The 17271-nt window shown below is 40.0% G+C and overlaps 4 protein-coding genes and 1 long non-coding RNA gene across 9 annotated transcripts; 3 read left to right on the plus strand and 2 right to left on the minus strand.

The window, feature by feature from the left end:
* Nucleotides 1-332: 332 nt before the first annotated feature.
* AT1G17200 (Uncharacterized protein family (UPF0497)) lies at nt 333-2016 on the plus strand. 2 transcript variants are annotated; one of them, NM_101581.3, is made up of 3 exons: nt 333-653; nt 1340-1460; nt 1539-2016. In NM_101581.3, the coding sequence occupies exons 1-3, from the start codon at nt 436-438 to the stop codon at nt 1812-1814; spliced, it is 615 nt and encodes a 204-aa protein (NP_564017.1). In that variant the 5' UTR covers nt 333-435; the 3' UTR covers nt 1815-2016. The 2 variants fall into 2 exon arrangements, with proteins under 2 accessions (NP_564017.1, NP_001319026.1); NM_001332282.1 differs by lacking the exon at nt 333-653 and having other exon boundaries at nt 1308-1460; nt 1539-1984.
* Nucleotides 1939-6716, minus strand: ILP1 (IAP-like protein 1). The gene is made up of 7 exons (NM_101582.3): nt 6449-6716; nt 6072-6237; nt 5453-5579; nt 4804-5138; nt 2950-4723; nt 2609-2859; nt 1939-2516 (listed from the first exon to the last, which is right to left on the minus strand). The coding sequence occupies exons 1-7, from the start codon at nt 6598-6600 to the stop codon at nt 2445-2447; spliced, it is 2877 nt and encodes a 958-aa protein (NP_173164.1). The 5' UTR covers nt 6601-6716; the 3' UTR covers nt 1939-2444.
* Nucleotides 6717-6949: 233 nt separating this feature from the next.
* On the plus strand, nt 6950-12443 carry FUG1 (Translation initiation factor 2, small GTP-binding protein). The gene is made up of 12 exons (NM_101583.4): nt 6950-8867; nt 8989-9021; nt 9204-9317; nt 9487-9636; nt 9707-9805; nt 9895-9957; nt 10240-10395; nt 10496-10561; nt 10735-10971; nt 11074-11349; nt 11612-11800; nt 11953-12443. The coding sequence occupies exons 1-12, from the start codon at nt 7326-7328 to the stop codon at nt 12106-12108; spliced, it is 3081 nt and encodes a 1026-aa protein (NP_173165.1). The 5' UTR covers nt 6950-7325; the 3' UTR covers nt 12109-12443.
* A 115-nt stretch (nt 12444-12558) lies between these two features.
* Nucleotides 12559-17075, minus strand: AT1G17232. 2 transcript variants are annotated; one of them, NR_139753.1, is made up of 2 exons: nt 15268-16277; nt 13267-15177 (listed from the first exon to the last, which is right to left on the minus strand). It is a non-coding gene; the product is annotated as an other RNA (long non-coding RNA). The 2 variants fall into 2 exon arrangements; NR_139752.1 differs by having other exon boundaries at nt 12559-17075.
* Nucleotides 12559-17084, plus strand: AT1G17230 (Leucine-rich receptor-like protein kinase family protein). Of its 3 annotated transcripts, NM_101584.4 has the most exons (3): nt 12559-16231; nt 16311-16694; nt 16791-17075. In NM_101584.4, exons 1-3 carry the CDS (start codon nt 13318-13320, stop codon nt 16796-16798), a joined length of 3306 nt encoding a protein of 1101 aa, NP_173166.2. In that variant the 5' UTR covers nt 12559-13317; the 3' UTR covers nt 16799-17075. The 3 variants fall into 3 exon arrangements, with proteins under 3 accessions (NP_173166.2, NP_001322897.1, NP_001322898.1); NM_001332284.1 differs by having other exon boundaries at nt 12593-16694; nt 16791-17084; NM_001332283.1 differs by having other exon boundaries at nt 12593-16231; nt 16311-17084.
* Nucleotides 17085-17271: the final 187 nt, after the last annotated feature.

A 17271-nucleotide genomic window follows, 5' to 3' on the forward strand; every position in this document is an offset into this window, starting at 1 on the left:
CTCTGGTGGAGATGTGCTAACTGATTTTCTAACTTGAGTTTAGTATAGTAATTTTTGTTTTTTTTTTCGTATTTTAAGATTTGAACTGAAGGATTTAGAAAAGAAATGATTCCAATCTTGAGTATAGAGAGAGACCTTCATACGGAGTATATTACAATGAATTATAATCTAGATTGTAGTGGAGTGATCAATATTTTGCTTTTTAGCGGGGAGTTATCATTTTCGAAGGCTTTAAATGTTTTTTTTTGCTTGGGAAATGTGAGGAGTGTCATGAATATCGAAATTAAATGCATTCACCAACCCTATCGATCCAACACTTCCCTTTAGTTAATGTCACACATTAAAATCATATCCACTTGTTTATAACCACATTTTCTCTCAAAATCCATAAAAAGAGAGAGAGATAAATAAAGAGAAAACTAAAGAAGCTAGAAGATGGAGAAAAGTAATGATCATGACAAGGCTAGCCACGGCGGCTCCGGTGGTGGTGCCACGGAGAAGTGGGAGGAGACTAGCCTCGGAATCCGAACTGCCGAGACAATGCTCCGGTTAGCTCCGGTGGGCCTTTGTGTTGCAGCACTTGTTGTCATGCTTAAGGACTCTGAGACTAATGAGTTCGGTTCAATTTCTTACTCCAATCTCACAGCCTTTAGGTACGTATCTTCTCCATACACATATATTAACTGTTCATCTTCAAGATGTAGAGTTATTTCTTCTTGCATACTATTTACAATTAGGGTTTATATGTTGTGAGATGGTGTGGCGAAGTTTCACATGAAACACACAAAAAAAGTTCTAGTTTTAAGAAACTGACTGTAACTATGTGCATACATATTAGTATATTACATATGTACATGTATATTAACCTATATCTACATATTTCACCAAAATTTGTAATCAGAATCCCAATATTTTCAGAATTAATTAAATTAATTTGGATCGTTAAACCAAACAAATTGTGCTGACTATGAAGACACGTCGAGCTTTTGGCCAGTTTCTAATTTGTTATTTGGTTTACCAGATTGATTATGACCGGTTTTGTAGTTGTAAACATTATGTTATCTTTATTGAACTTCCCAAACTTTTCCTTAAAATTTTGGCCCCAAATTTTCGTTCTTCTCATGAAACAAGCGGCTCTGATGAGTTAAATACAAAATGGAGAATTTTTACTTTTGTCTAGGGCCCCAAAATGCTAGGCAAAGACACGTATTAGTCAAGCTACATTTGTTGGTTATCGAAGTTAGCATAGATAGGGTTTGATAAAGTATAGTCGAAATAAACTGTTTTTGTAAAAAAATATTGATTATCGGTAATGGTAATAATGTAATTACAAACTTAGGTACTTGGTGCACGCAAATGGAATATGTGCAGGCTACTCTCTTCTATCAGCAGCCATTGCAGCGATGCCTCGTTCTTCTTCGACAATGCCTCGTGTTTGGACCTTCTTTTGTCTCGACCAGGTCTACTATTCAAAAAATTCGGTTATAAATGATCCACTGAAGTACAAAAATTAATTTCATAATGTTTTATTGTCTCAGCTTCTGACCTACCTGGTTCTTGCTGCTGGAGCTGTATCAGCTGAGGTTCTATACTTGGCTTACAATGGAGACTCAGCCATTACTTGGAGCGATGCATGTAGCTCCTATGGCGGTTTCTGTCATAGAGCCACTGCTTCTGTTATAATCACATTCTTTGTGGTTTGTTTCTACATCGTTCTCTCTCTAATCTCCTCTTATAAGCTCTTTACTCGCTTTGATCCTCCTTCCATTGTTGACTCCGCCAAGAATCTCGAAGTCGCTGTCTTCGGAAGTTAGATCCTCCATTTGCTCTTCAAGTACATCTAGTTTGTCATGTTTCAAATGTTGTGTGTTTTTAACTTTGGTCAAGAGAAAGAATGCTTATGTGTTTGCTCTTCTTTCATTGCTTTTCTTCCTATTACGACTCGTCTAACTAATTGAAGGGTATAAACAAGAGAATCATACGGAAAAAAAACACAAGTCGAATCATACAAAATTACCGGAGCCAAATTATCCTGAACACAAGTATACAACGGTTCAAAACACACATTGTCTTGTAAATTAATTTCAAGCAAACCAAAGTTGTTAATCCAGGATTATGATAAACAGCAAAAAAAAAAGGAGGAAGATACAACAAGAGTCTATAAGATTATTAAATAACAAGATTCAGCACTATCACCTTTGTTTAGGCAGTCTTTAACTTTTACTTACTACACAAACTTTTACTTTAAATTCATAGAAACCCCAACGTTTATAGATCAGAGAGATTATAGTAACTTCTTTATTTGTACTGCAAAAAAAGGAAACCCAAGCTAAAGAGCCCTAACCAAGTGTTGTTCAAGCTTATATGCTTCACCACACCAATATATATATATTGATTTCATCTGCAATTGTACCCTTTTGTTTTTATTCGCAAGCAAATTATTCTTACTTTTTCCCATGGCTGCTGATAAAAGAGTGGCGTTTCAAGAGCTTCTGGGAAGGAGTTCGGTGATCATCCTACAAACAAAAGAGTTGAAACAAAGTTAGTGTTAGTGTCAGATCATCCTGAGAAGGAAGAAAATAAAGTAACGGATAAGTTGGTAACAAACCTTGCACAGAGATGCAGCTGATTCTGATTCCATTGTCTGGTTTTGAGGGTTTTCAAGCGACTGGAACGAATCAAGGGCATCAAGAGTTAGTTGCCACCCACAAACTGCCTCAGCAAAACCTGAAGAACCCGAGCTATTGCTGCTACATCCAGCAGCAGCCACATTTTCATTAACCCAAGGACAGTAACAGTTATGATACTTTATTGGATCAAACTCCACAATATCATCATTGCTGTCTCCGTTTTGTGGCCCTGAAAAATGAAACAGCATATATTTATTACACTTTTTATAAGTGATGAAGTTTGGATATGTTTATCAACCATAAGAAGAAATTTACAGACCTTGATCATTGGCAGTGTAACTAGATCCGGGGAGTGCAAAGCCAGCGTTGAGGGGAGACTCCCAAGTCTGGGTCACTTCTTCTTTAGATGCTTCATAACCAGAACACACTATCGCATTGCAAGACAAAGATGGATGAACACTGTCATCGTTGATCAACACATTTATGTTACTCATCTTTTCACCACTTTCAACAGATTCAGCCTTCAATGAATCAACTATTTTAGAACCACTATCCGCCCTTACAACAGACTGAGACACCCTATCTTGACTATCCCCAAGCCTACCTTCTCGATCCATTTCTGCAGGAACAAAATCATCAGTAAGGCCTTGGTCTGGTGCGAATTCACCGCTTTGTCCTAGATTCTCTATGACTTCTGCAACTGGTTCCATGTCTCCCACAACGCTATCTCCCCTATGGACTGAAACGTCAGCTCCGTGTATTTCTGCCTCGTGACTTGCACCCATTCCGACACTACCCCCACTGACACCTAAACTTGGTCCATCTCTTCCCTGGGCAGTGACAGTCTCTGTGTTGAGTACTTCCTCACCGTCATTTATGCTGCTAATGCCTTGTTCAGCATTAAACCGAACAGGAGCTGGTTGGAAGCATGCACTCTGCTGAGCTTGATTGCTGAAATTCAGTTCCGAAGGATCATTGAAGTCAGCACTTTGAGCTGTCGCCACAGAGGGATAATTTATGTCATCAAAATCCCCTGGATGGTTTTCCACACTTTCCATAGAATCGTCATTGGCACTGTGGCAAATTGTATCCATTGCAATGACAGAGGAAGCACGTGTGGAGTCTCTGGCACCTGGAAAAGCCATAACTTGTTCATTTCCTTCACTAAATGGGTCACTTCTATTTACTTCCCTCTCGTTTTCAGCATCCAGTGAGTGACTTGGCCCCCCTACTGATAAATCTCGCCCATACAAGAAAGGATAAGCTTCATGCGCATCAGAACCTCGGGTACGCTTTGAAGGCCCTGCTGAATCATCATTAACCTCGTCACCGTCACGGTCGACAACAGTGCCTTCAACACTATCTGCACGTTGTATTCGTAGATAAGGCCTATCAACAGTGCTTCCACCATCATCCAGGCTCCGTTTACGAGTACTAGGCCCTCGTGATTCATATGAAGCAGCACGATCACCAACCTCACTTCCTGAAGGCTGCCTCCACAACACTTCCTTTCCTCTATCACTAAATTGGTAATTATCACGGGTCACAGACATGTTCAGCTGCGCAGAGGATGATGCACCAGCTGCATTTTGATAAAAGCTTAGACCTACATTTGATACTAATCTTCTCTTAACTGAAGTTTCAGCCTCGTCAACATCTTCATTTTGCTGCTGTCCCATGCCTTCATTAGCAAACCATCCATTGATTCCACTTGTTGCGCTAGTGCCACGTGTCACTCCCATTTTCTTACTCGTTTCAGGAAGATTGGCATTTATAGCAGCAAACGGAACCGGCCGAGAAGTGGTCATGAAATCACAAATTCTGACGGTTACACCACATAAACTACAATCCAGTAAAGGTAATCTGGATTCTGACTTATATTCTGGACCCAAAACTTCATAATTTCCAGAGGCTTTTCGGGATGAAGCCGAGAATTGTTTCCTGCTTGGACCAGGATCTTGCAGACGACTTTGATTTCTAGCCGGTCCAGAAGGGCACCCATTTCTAGCTGATTGGGCAGAATGTTCTTCACAATCTTGGATATTTGGAAGCCATCTAGGCTCCCATCCACATAGGCTTATCAGCTTTTGAGCCTACAAGATAAAACATAAATTAAGAAACAATAGTAGTTTATGGCTAGTAAGTTTGATATTCCTGAATCCTGAGTTCTTACGCGAGAGTAATTACTGAAAGCCTCTTCTTTGTACGTTTCTGCAGCTGATATATTGTCCATTCTGAAACTGAGATCATCATTGGCATGTGCCAAAAGGCGGTCAATTTGTGGTCGTCTTGAAGCACGCATCTGGTCAATTGCAGATGGCGAAACAATTGGTAGAGAATAGAATTGTAGGAGCCCATCACAACGATCCTTGTAACCTCCAATCAAGGCTGATGGAGGAGTTGGAGGAAACTGAACTAAGCTTTCTGAACAACTTTTTCCTACCCAAGGACAAGAGCTCTCATGTGCATCATCAAGCTGCTTAGAGAATTTTTCTCCGGTGGTATCAGCTGCTCATCAAAGATGGATGAGGAATATAAAATGTTAGCAGCATATAACGAGGCTGATTCATGAATAATGATCTTTTGTGCTTAAATGACAGCGAAATAGTTAAAATCTTTCATTGTAGATGTTGGTAAACTGACCAAAACTCTTGGCTCTTAAGATACTCATAAAGAGTGTCAGATACTATCTTTTTCCGTACAGTATAAGAGAAAGATGAATACTTAAATGTTAAGAAGACGAATACTTAAATGATATCCCCCCACCCCTTGATTCCAAGAAGAAAAAGAAGATAAGTTAGGTTACAGTAACAAGAACTGACCTTCGGGAGGATTCAACGAATCTTGTGGAGGGGAGTATTGTAGAATGGACCCACAGTATTCACATTGAAGTTTGTCCAGATCAACACTAACCCAGCCTTTCTGAGCACAAGCCAAAGAACTAGCTGTCTGTAAACAGAGATTACCAAAGCAGGACACCCCTTTAATCAAACAGCATTTCATTGAACCAGTTGAAACTTGCAACAAATATCAAAGGAGATAGAAAGGACCAATCCAAAGTAGAGAAAGAATAAAAAGTAATAAGCCCACAAATGAGATAACCTAGCTATTCTTCCTCATGTTTCCATTCCAGGTTATCTTTAATACATCAGTCCCTCAGATTGAATTCTGAATATAAAGGACCATTAAATATACTGTTGGATTCACCTATAGCAAATTTATTTGAGCCAAAAAAGAACTACAGGAGGATATTTGCCAAGTTTATCAATCAGCATTCAGTCCAAATTTTGTTTTTCGCATCACTAAATTCACTAGCTCTAGGATAACTGGACTTTTTGCTAGGATATGCACTACGGATTTTCCAAAGAAATATAGTTTGCTGAGAGTGGAAAAATGAATTTGCATGTGAAAGAGCAAATAACGAGAAAACAAGAGTCATACTTTGGGCTTCCCAAGCCAATTTGAAGGCTTGAAAGTGGCAAGACGTCGAAGTAAATCTCCTCTATCCCATGTTCTACACGAACGCACTGATAATGCCAGTCCATGACCTGTCCAGTCAACACTGCCAGCGTTTACCAGAACAGCTGGAGATGATGCCCCTGCAGAGCTGCACATTGATTCAATTGAATTCAATCGTCGATATCCAAAAGAGCAAAACTTACAGAAAACTAAAAGCACCGCAAGCAAAATTAAGATGCAAATCTCAAACAACGAACCCTAGATATATCTCGTCTCAGCTCAAATTCAACAAATCGAATTCAAACTAACTCATAATTTCACACTTCTGAAACTCGATCTGCGTTAAAATGGGGACGAACCTAGCAGCAGCAGTTTGAGGAGGAGAAGGCGATCTAGCACGTCGTCGGAACCTATCAACGGGAGTAGCAGAGGCGGAAGCAGAAGCTGAGGCTACACTGTTCCGATTACTTCTAGGGTTTACGTTCTGCGAGCTCACATCCTCTTCCTTCATCCTCCTTCGTCAACGACACACACTCTCTCTCTATATCGGGCCTTCTTCACTTTTTCAACAGAGAGTAGGCAATAGAAAGAGAAATCTTGAGGTCTCAAATGACAAATCTCTCTCTTGACGTTATTTAATATTTATTAAATTTAGTATTAAATGCTCTGTTACTTATCGATAATATTAAATACTTTTAATTTGTTAATGACGAATTTGCCCCTATATTTACAATATACGGCTTAAATGTAGCCACGTGTGTCTATCACGCAGAAGTTTCCGGGTCTGATTTTATAAATGGGCTTTAGAGACGAGCCCAATAGCCTTACTTTTCAGACAAACAAAAGTGTTTTTTTTTTTTGTTAGCTAAAATATTTATGGATTTTAATTTTAATTTTGTAAGTTGGCCTTATCGGAAATCCGCGAAAATTCCAGGCATAGAAGCAGCCACACCCACACAAGCTCAAGTTCAAAGTTATCTCCGCACTCTCTTCTTCTTCTTCCTCCTTCACTTATCTTCTTCTTCCTCTCTCTCTTTCTCTCACCATATATCTAAATTGCTCATCGATTCTCAATTCAGCTTCATGCTTTCGGATTTGATTCGTCGATAACCCCAATTTCTTTACAAAGTTGAAGTTTTTATGTCATTTCTGGTTCGAAATTCGTTGCAATTGGAATGAGATAAAGTCTCTGAATTTGCTATCGCTTTGTTTTATTCGTTTTCTGTTTTTTTTGAGATGCCATCGATGCTTGTTCTCGTCGGCACAATGCCGTCCTTGGCTTCTCTGGTTAGTCTAGGTGGTGCTTGTGCAAGCGTTTCTGGAACGAGTTCTTCGGATGCATCGTATGCTTTAGTTAAGAGGGTTTCTTTGTCAAGGAGAAGTGTTAAGGGGACTAAGAAATGGCTGTGTAGATATTCTGTTTCGTCTTCAACTACTACTACTACTGCTGACTTCATTGCTGACCAAAACAACAACTCAGTTTCTATAGATTCTAACTCGTTTAGGGGGAGTAAAGATGGGGATGATAGTGAGGTTGTGCTGAAGCAGACTCCTAAACCTGTCTTGAAACCCCCTGTGGCAAGGGTAGAAAGAGGTTTGGGGGTGAATACTGCTCCTTGGAGTAAAGATTTGTCGAATGGGGGTAAGTTTGATGGAGAAGAAGAGAGGAATAAGGTTATTGAATCTCTTGGTGAAGTTTTAGATAAAGCTGAGAAGTTGGAAATTCCGAAACCGGGTAACAAAGAGGGTGGTGAGGCTGTTAAGCCGTCACAGCCTAGTGCCAACAGTAGTAACTCAAGAAATGGTAGCTATGCGAATGCGAGTGATGGAGGAACAAGGAAGACGAAAACCATGAAGAGTGTGTGGCGTAAGGGCGATGCTGTTGCTGCTGTGCAAAAAGTTGTTAAGGAATCACCTAAAATTTTTAATAGAGGAGTGCAGACCGAACCTAGAACGAGAGAAGAGGGAGAGGTGAATGCCAAAGCAGGCACTCCATTGGCACCACCTCAGCCACCTTTTAGACCTCAACCGCCTGTAAGACCCCAGCCAATGTTACAAGGGAAGCCTATGGTAGCTCCACCCGTAAAGAAATCACCCATCTTAAAAGATCTTGGTATGGCAGCAAAACCTTTAGTTTCTGAAGAAGTTGATTCTAGCGTTAAAAGTAAAGAAAGGAAGCCTATTTTGGTTGACAAATTTGCTTCGAAGAAAAAAGGTGTTGATCCTGCGGCCTCTCAGGCTGTGTTAGCTCCTACTAAGCCTGGAAAGGGTCCTCCCTCTAACAAGTTCAGAGTTGAGCACCGTAATAAAAAAAATGCATCAGCTAGTCCAAGACGAAGAATTGTTGCTGAAGACGACGGCGACGATGATGCATCCATTTCTCGATCAGGTAGAAAAGGGAGAAAATGGAGTAAAGCTAGTAGGAAGGCTGTAAGACTCCAGGCTGCAAAAGACGCAGCACCTGTCAAAGCTGAAATCTTAGAGGTAGAGGAAGAAGGCATGTCCATCGAGGATTTGGCTTACAACCTAGCCATCGGAGAAGGTGACATCCTTGGGTACCTATATTCAAAAGGGATTAGACCTGATGGTGTGCACACTTTGGACCGCGAGATGGTGAAGATGATTTGTAGAGATTACGATGTTGAGGTCCTTGATGCTGATTCAGTTAAAGTAGAAGAGATGGCAAAGAAAAGGCAAACTTTTGATGAAGAAGATTTGGACAAGTTAGAGGACAGACCTCCTGTCATAACGATAATGGGTCATGTGGACCATGGAAAGGTAGGCACAGTTTGCATTGCCTTTTTTTTGTTCTCATGTCCTACTCGCCCTTAAAAGGATATATAGAGTCCTATTTTTTAGCAGTAGGTTGTTCCTAATGCATTTGCTGCCTATTTTGCAGACCACTCTTCTCGACTATATCAGAAAAAGCAAGGTATGGATGAGATTAGCTATTAATTTGCCTTTTATTATTTAAGAAATTTCATTGTGGCCTCTTCAGTTTCTTATCATTTCTAAAGCATGGCTACTGGCAATTAATGTTTGTTCATTTGCTTATTGTCAAGATTAGTGCTAAGTAGCGTTGTCAGCTAATCTCCCTTCGCTGGATACATGCAGGTTGCTGCGTCAGAAGCAGGAGGAATTACACAAGGAATTGGTGCATATAAGGTGTCAGTGCCTGTTGATGGAAAGTTGCAGTCCTGCGTTTTCCTTGATACTCCTGGACATGAGGTAGATTCTTTTTCTTGCAATTGAATCTTCGCATGTTCATTTCTGATGCTGAAGTATCATTAATTATACTTCATGAGCTTTCTTACATGTAGCATGTTTATTGACTATCTCACATCTATTGCTAGGCATACCATAGTTTTACTCATCTTACTTTTATGTCCTCATCTAGGCATTTGGTGCAATGAGAGCTCGCGGAGCACGAGTCACTGACATTGCAATCATTGTGGTTGCTGCTGATGATGGAATTCGTCCTCAAACAAATGAAGCAATAGCTCACGCAAAGGCTGCTGCTGTACCAATAGTTATAGCTATAAATAAGGTATTTTGTTATTCTTCTTTACCTTGGGTATATGTAAGTTTCTCCCAGTCTTATTCATTTCATGTTCCAGATAGATAAAGAAGGAGCTAGTCCAGATAGAGTGATGCAAGAGCTTTCTTCAATTGGTTTGATGCCTGAAGATTGGGGTGGTGATGTTCCAATGGTTCAGGTTGGAATACATACTTTCATCACGTATATGTTTTAGGGTCCAAATGTTCCATGGGTTCTCATATCATGCTCTATATTTGCCTTTGACAGATCAGTGCTTTGAAAGGGGAAAATGTCGATGATCTGTTGGAAACTGTCATGCTTGTTGCAGAGGTTAGTTTGTTATTCATCCCATGATAACAGGTTTGCTTGATTTTTCCGTTTCTGTTTTCGGTAGATGCATAATGAAGCTCAATTTTGTTCTCTTCATGTAAGCACTACATAGTGGCTACGAAATGACTTACATAATTGCTCCAAAGTCGGCCCAAAATCTTGTTTTATGGAGGGCTAAAGACTAATAACGCTTACATAAATTCATTTTTTTTTTCTCCCACTTTCTGCTTTTGCTTCTCAATTAGCTTTTGCTTGTGGGCTGACTGTATTTTGCTGTTTCAGCTTCAAGAGTTGAAAGCAAATCCACACAGAAATGCCAAGGGCATTGTAATCGAGGCTGGACTTGATAAAGCAAAAGGACCATTTGCGACGTTCATTGTTCAGAAGGGGACTTTGAAAAGAGGGGATGTTGTTGTTTGCGGAGAAGCTTTCGGAAAGGTCTATCCCAAATTTGGGTTTTCCTCAAGTCACATTGCGCAGATGATATATAATCGCTAAAAACTTACCTACTTTGGTCTTGCTCTGTTTCTGTGTTTAGGTACGAGCTTTATTTGATCACAGTGGGGAACGAGTTGATGAAGCTGGACCCTCCATACCTGTACAGGTTTGTAGTTTCATAATCTACCCTAAGTTAAACGTCATTGCACACAAACGTCATTGCAAACGTCATTGCACACAAACGTCATGTTTATTTTCTTGGTGACAGGATTTTGATACTATGTTCTCATGTATAGATGATTTAGATATCTAATTTGAGGATCTAAAATACATTTGCAGGTGATTGGTTTAAATAATGTCCCCATTGCTGGTGATGAATTTGAGATCGTCTCTTCCCTTGATGTGGCGCGGGAGATGGCAGAGGCACGTGCGGTATCACTACGAGATGAAAGAATATCTGCAAAGGCTGGGGATGGAAAGGTCACGCTTTCCTCCTTAGCTTCTGCTGTATCAGCGAAAAAGATGTCAGGCTTAGATTTGCATCAGCTTAATATCATCTTGAAGGTCGATGTACAGGTAAATAGTCACTTTGGATTCATCCACTCATCGCCTTAAACATTTTGGTTTCCTCTGTCTCTTCTTATTTATGCTGATGCAAATCATCAATGTGACTACTAGGGATCCATTGAAGCTGTAAGACAAGCCCTTCAAGTCCTCCCTCAGGAGAATGTCACCTTGAAATTCTTGCTACAAGCAACAGGGGATGTGAGCAACAGTGATGTTGATCTAGCATCAGCGAGTGAAGCTATCGTTTTTGGATTTAATGTCAAAGCGTCTGGTTCTGTTAAGAAAGCTGCAGAAAACAAAGGTGTTGAAATCCGACTATATAGAGTTATATATGAGCTTATTGACGATGTGCGAAACGCAATGGAAGGACTTCTTGAGTCTGTTGAGGTTAGCATTGATTTCTTTAGCAATTTGAAGCGTTTTGTTATTGCCTAATCTGATCAGCATTTCTCATCATTGTTTTGTCTTCTTTCCACATGAGTTGGCATAACAACTGTTTTTATTGTTGGGTTGAATAATTGAATTGCCTGAAAAGGAAACCTCTGTATCATGTCATAGATTATCATAAAAACATAGGTTTTAGTCTCACTTCATGAGCCTTTTTGGAGTTTTGAAACTGAAGATTCATGTGGCTGTTGATATTTGATAGGAACAAATCCCAATTGGCTCAGCAGAAGTTCGAGCTACTTTCAGCAGTGGAAGTGGTCGTGTGGCTGGATGCATGGTGAATGAAGGAAAATTTGTCAAAGATTGTGGCATCAGGGTGGTCCGGAAGGGTAAAACTGTCCATGTCGGTGTTCTTGATTCTCTTAAACGGGTTAAAGAAAACGTGAAAGAGGTAAACTATCAACTTCCGTCTTACATGCATAGAACATGGAAGGAGAAAGTAGAGTCATACTAAACTATCGACTTCCATTTCACACGCTGAAATATGTCCAAATCTAAACCAAATTTTGACTTATCAACCTTTTCAACTTTCTTACTTGGTAGGTGAGTGCTGGATTAGAATGTGGTATTGGTATGGATGACTACGATGATTGGATAGAAGGAGACATCATCGAGGCCTTTAACGCAGTTCAAAAGAGGCGAACGCTAGAAGAAGCATCAGCTTCAATGTCTGCTGCGATTGAAGAGGCTGGAGTTTAATTGTGATCCAGGTTTTGCTTCTAAAGTCATCAAAGAAACTCAAGCAAACAACAAAATCAGACTCTCAGGGTAAGATTTTTGGTCACACAACAGTTGGTTGGTACATTGTTTGTAATGGTCTCATTTTGTACATGGCAAATGTTCCTACATTTGGTTGATTGATGTAGGAAGAAAAAAATGAACCAAATATAACAATATTATCTTGAAAAAAGTCCTTTATAATGTCTATAAATTCATTACTTTATGTGTTGTATACTATTTGGTTTCGCTCAAAGCCTTAAAAATCGATTATATGTTTCATTGATATGTCATGTGGAAGCTCAACAACTTACCCGTTAAAAGATTGTGATTTGTGAGCATTTGTTAAATTCACCCAAAATTCATACAAAAACTCAGTAAAACTCAAATCATTCAAAATATTTAGTTAAATATGCCTTTTTTTTTTTTTTTAATATGCCTTCTTAATTTTGACGAAAATACGCTTGTAAATTAAAGATGAGAGGATGGATAGAGATTGAGATGAGAAAGGGGTAAAAGTGTAAGAACATAGCTTGAGTGGCAAATTAACAGACAACAAGATGGGCGCGAAAAAGACAGCAATGACTTCCACTTGTGTGTGCGTGCGTGGCTCTTTAACGGTCAACGATAAAAATCATGAGCTCACAGACTCCAACGCTCTCTCACACCCATCACCAAGAAATTAAAGCAAACAATACACTTTAAAGATCATTGTCCTGAATCATCCATCCTTTTTCACGTGTCGTCTTCATCAAATCCTCACCGTCCCAACAAACAAAATCCTCTGTTTTCTTCTATTGACAACCCAGAGAAACACTATAAAGGATCCCAACATTTTTATTCAATGGATCTGTACTACAAACCCACACGTGATTTGAAACCACTTGCAGCTCAAAAATATGATGAACCAAATCGGAGAAAGAGACGATGTCGTCGACAAAGAGAATTAAAAACAGAGTTGACTTATTGTAGAGACAGAGAGAGACCTTTCCAAAGTGTTTTGCAGATAGTCTTCCTTGATCAATCAAAGTCAGTCTTTTTTGCCCATCTCAATCTCATCTTTTTACCTTTTAACCAAAACCATTCCGTGACTGCCCAAATCGACGTTTCGTTTCGCCATTCTTTTTTTTTTTTTTTTTTCATATGTGTTCAGCGATCACTCTGTGTTCTTACCAAAGCTAACTTGTAAAAATGAGAGGGAGGATATGTTTCTTGGCAATAGTGATTCTCTGTTCTTTCTCCTTCATCTTAGTAAGATCCTTAAACGAAGAAGGGCGTGTTCTTCTGGAGTTTAAAGCTTTCCTTAATGACTCCAATGGCTATCTCGCAAGCTGGAATCAGTTGGATTCAAATCCCTGCAACTGGACCGGAATCGCGTGTACCCATCTCAGAACTGTAACTTCTGTTGATCTAAATGGGATGAATCTATCAGGTACACTATCTCCTCTCATATGCAAGCTTCATGGTTTAAGGAAATTGAATGTCTCCACCAACTTCATCTCTGGTCCAATCCCTCAAGATTTATCTCTCTGTCGAAGTCTAGAGGTTCTTGATCTCTGCACAAATAGGTTCCATGGAGTGATACCAATTCAGCTAACCATGATCATCACTCTTAAGAAGCTGTATCTATGCGAGAATTATCTTTTCGGTTCTATCCCTAGACAAATCGGTAATTTGAGTTCACTCCAAGAGCTTGTGATCTACAGCAATAATCTCACCGGTGTAATCCCTCCTTCCATGGCGAAATTGAGACAGCTCCGGATCATTAGGGCAGGACGGAATGGATTCTCGGGTGTGATTCCGTCTGAAATCAGCGGATGCGAGAGCCTAAAGGTACTTGGATTAGCAGAGAATCTTCTTGAGGGTTCTCTTCCTAAGCAGCTCGAGAAGCTTCAAAATCTTACTGATTTGATACTCTGGCAAAACCGTCTATCTGGTGAGATACCTCCTTCCGTAGGAAACATCAGCAGACTGGAGGTGCTTGCGCTGCATGAAAACTACTTCACGGGATCAATTCCAAGAGAGATTGGGAAGCTCACAAAGATGAAAAGGCTGTACCTTTACACAAACCAGTTAACCGGAGAGATACCTCGCGAAATAGGCAACTTGATAGATGCAGCTGAGATAGATTTTTCGGAGAATCAGTTAACAGGTTTCATACCAAAAGAGTTTGGTCATATCCTGAATCTCAAATTACTTCATCTTTTTGAGAACATTCTTCTAGGTCCAATTCCTAGGGAGCTTGGGGAATTGACACTGTTGGAGAAGCTAGACTTGTCTATCAATAGACTAAACGGTACTATCCCGCAAGAGCTTCAGTTCCTACCTTACCTTGTAGATTTGCAGCTTTTTGACAACCAGCTTGAAGGGAAGATACCTCCTTTAATCGGTTTCTATAGCAATTTTTCTGTTCTTGACATGTCTGCCAATTCTCTGTCTGGTCCAATTCCTGCCCACTTCTGCAGATTTCAGACGCTAATACTTCTGAGTCTTGGTTCAAACAAGTTATCAGGAAACATCCCTCGTGATCTGAAAACCTGCAAGTCACTGACAAAGCTAATGCTAGGCGATAACCAGCTAACAGGAAGCCTTCCCATTGAATTATTTAATCTTCAGAACCTTACTGCATTAGAGCTTCACCAAAACTGGTTATCAGGGAATATATCTGCAGACCTGGGAAAGCTGAAGAATTTGGAAAGACTGCGTCTAGCTAACAACAATTTTACTGGTGAAATTCCTCCTGAGATTGGGAATCTCACAAAGATTGTTGGCTTTAACATCTCCTCCAATCAGCTCACTGGTCACATCCCTAAAGAGTTGGGAAGTTGTGTCACTATCCAGAGGCTTGACCTTAGTGGCAACAAGTTTTCCGGATACATAGCACAAGAGCTTGGTCAGTTGGTATATTTGGAGATTTTGAGATTGTCTGATAATAGATTGACCGGAGAAATTCCTCATAGCTTTGGAGATCTTACTCGGCTCATGGAGTTACAACTAGGAGGCAATCTCTTGTCTGAAAACATCCCAGTGGAGCTCGGGAAGTTAACCTCTCTGCAAATCTCCCTCAACATTAGTCACAATAATCTCTCAGGTACTATTCCAGACAGTTTAGGAAATCTACAGATGTTGGAGATACTTTACCTCAACGACAACAAGCTTTCAGGTGAGATCCCTGCATCAATTGGGAATCTCATGAGCCTCCTCATCTGCAATATCTCAAACAATAACTTGGTCGGAACAGTACCAGACACAGCCGTGTTCCAGCGGATGGATTCATCGAACTTTGCTGGAAACCATGGTTTGTGTAACTCTCAGAGAAGCCATTGTCAACCACTTGTCCCACATTCTGATTCAAAGCTAAATTGGTTAATCAACGGTTCGCAAAGGCAAAAGATCTTGACAATCACTTGTATTGTAATCGGGTCGGTTTTTCTTATCACTTTTCTTGGTCTCTGTTGGACAATAAAGCGGCGGGAACCAGCGTTTGTTGCACTTGAGGATCAAACAAAACCAGATGTCATGGACAGCTACTATTTCCCTAAAAAAGGTTTCACATATCAAGGCCTCGTGGATGCAACCAGAAACTTTTCCGAAGACGTGGTTTTAGGGAGAGGAGCGTGTGGAACAGTCTACAAAGCTGAAATGTCAGGTGGCGAGGTGATAGCTGTAAAGAAGCTGAATTCTCGCGGTGAAGGAGCTAGTTCTGATAATAGTTTCAGAGCTGAGATATCAACTCTTGGAAAGATAAGGCACCGGAATATTGTGAAGCTATATGGTTTCTGCTATCACCAGAATTCAAATCTTCTCTTGTATGAGTACATGTCAAAAGGAAGCCTCGGCGAACAACTACAGCGAGGTGAGAAAAACTGTTTGTTGGATTGGAATGCTCGGTATAGAATCGCCCTCGGTGCTGCAGAGGGTTTGTGTTATCTCCATCATGATTGCAGACCTCAAATAGTCCATCGCGACATAAAATCGAACAACATTCTTCTTGATGAACGGTTCCAGGCTCATGTTGGAGATTTTGGCCTGGCTAAGTTGATTGATCTCTCTTACTCAAAGTCCATGTCAGCTGTTGCTGGGTCTTACGGATACATCGCTCCAGGTGAGTAAAACATCACAGTTTTCTTTCTTCCCACAATCGCTTATCTAACATATCTAATTGATGTTTTGCTGTGTTTCAGAATATGCTTACACGATGAAGGTGACAGAGAAATGTGATATCTATAGCTTTGGAGTTGTGCTTCTGGAGCTAATAACAGGAAAGCCCCCAGTTCAACCGCTGGAGCAAGGAGGGGATCTAGTCAATTGGGTTCGACGATCGATCCGTAACATGATTCCAACCATTGAAATGTTTGATGCGAGGCTAGATACAAATGATAAGAGAACAGTTCATGAAATGTCTCTTGTCCTAAAGATTGCACTGTTCTGCACCAGCAATTCTCCAGCTAGTAGACCAACTATGAGAGAAGTGGTCGCTATGATTACAGAAGCTCGGGGATCAAGTAGCCTTTCTTCCTCATCCATTACATCAGAAACTCCTCTAGAAGAAGCAAACTCCTCCAAAGGTATGTATCTACACATACACACACACACACACACACTTCTCTGCAATTTCCGAACTTTTTGCGATTCTCATATGAACATTTCTTGCTATTCTGCAGAAATTTGACTTTGTCGCATCACCTTGAAGTCAGCAAATAAATCCAGTTCAGTCATACAGTTGAAAGTAGAAATGTTGACTCTTATCACTTGAGTCTCTAATGATATCTGCAGTTATCACGTAAACAAACACATTGTTCAGAAACATTGCAGAACATGTAAATCATTGTTTCAACTATTTTGCAACAGAGTCCAAGATCAGATAAGCAGCTTAAAATGTTTTTTCTCTTAAAATAAAATATCTTGATAAGTTCTGTTTTAGCAGATCGCTTTCGTAACAATCTATTAGGATTAAGAGGGAAAAAAAATCCATAAACGTATCTTCCTAGAAACTTCGTTACTCTTGATAAGCTCGTTGACATACATTGAACCATAAACAAGCTTACTTCTCCAACAAAATAGAAGAACACAAAAAAAGAAAAAAAAAAGAAAACTTGAAACCGAAGTTAAGTGTTGATTTTTGCTAAAACAAAATCTTCTGTA

The sequence above is a fragment of the Arabidopsis thaliana genome (genome assembly GCF_000001735.4).
Source record: "Arabidopsis thaliana chromosome 1 sequence".
NCBI lineage: Eukaryota > Viridiplantae > Streptophyta > Magnoliopsida > Brassicales > Brassicaceae > Arabidopsis > Arabidopsis thaliana.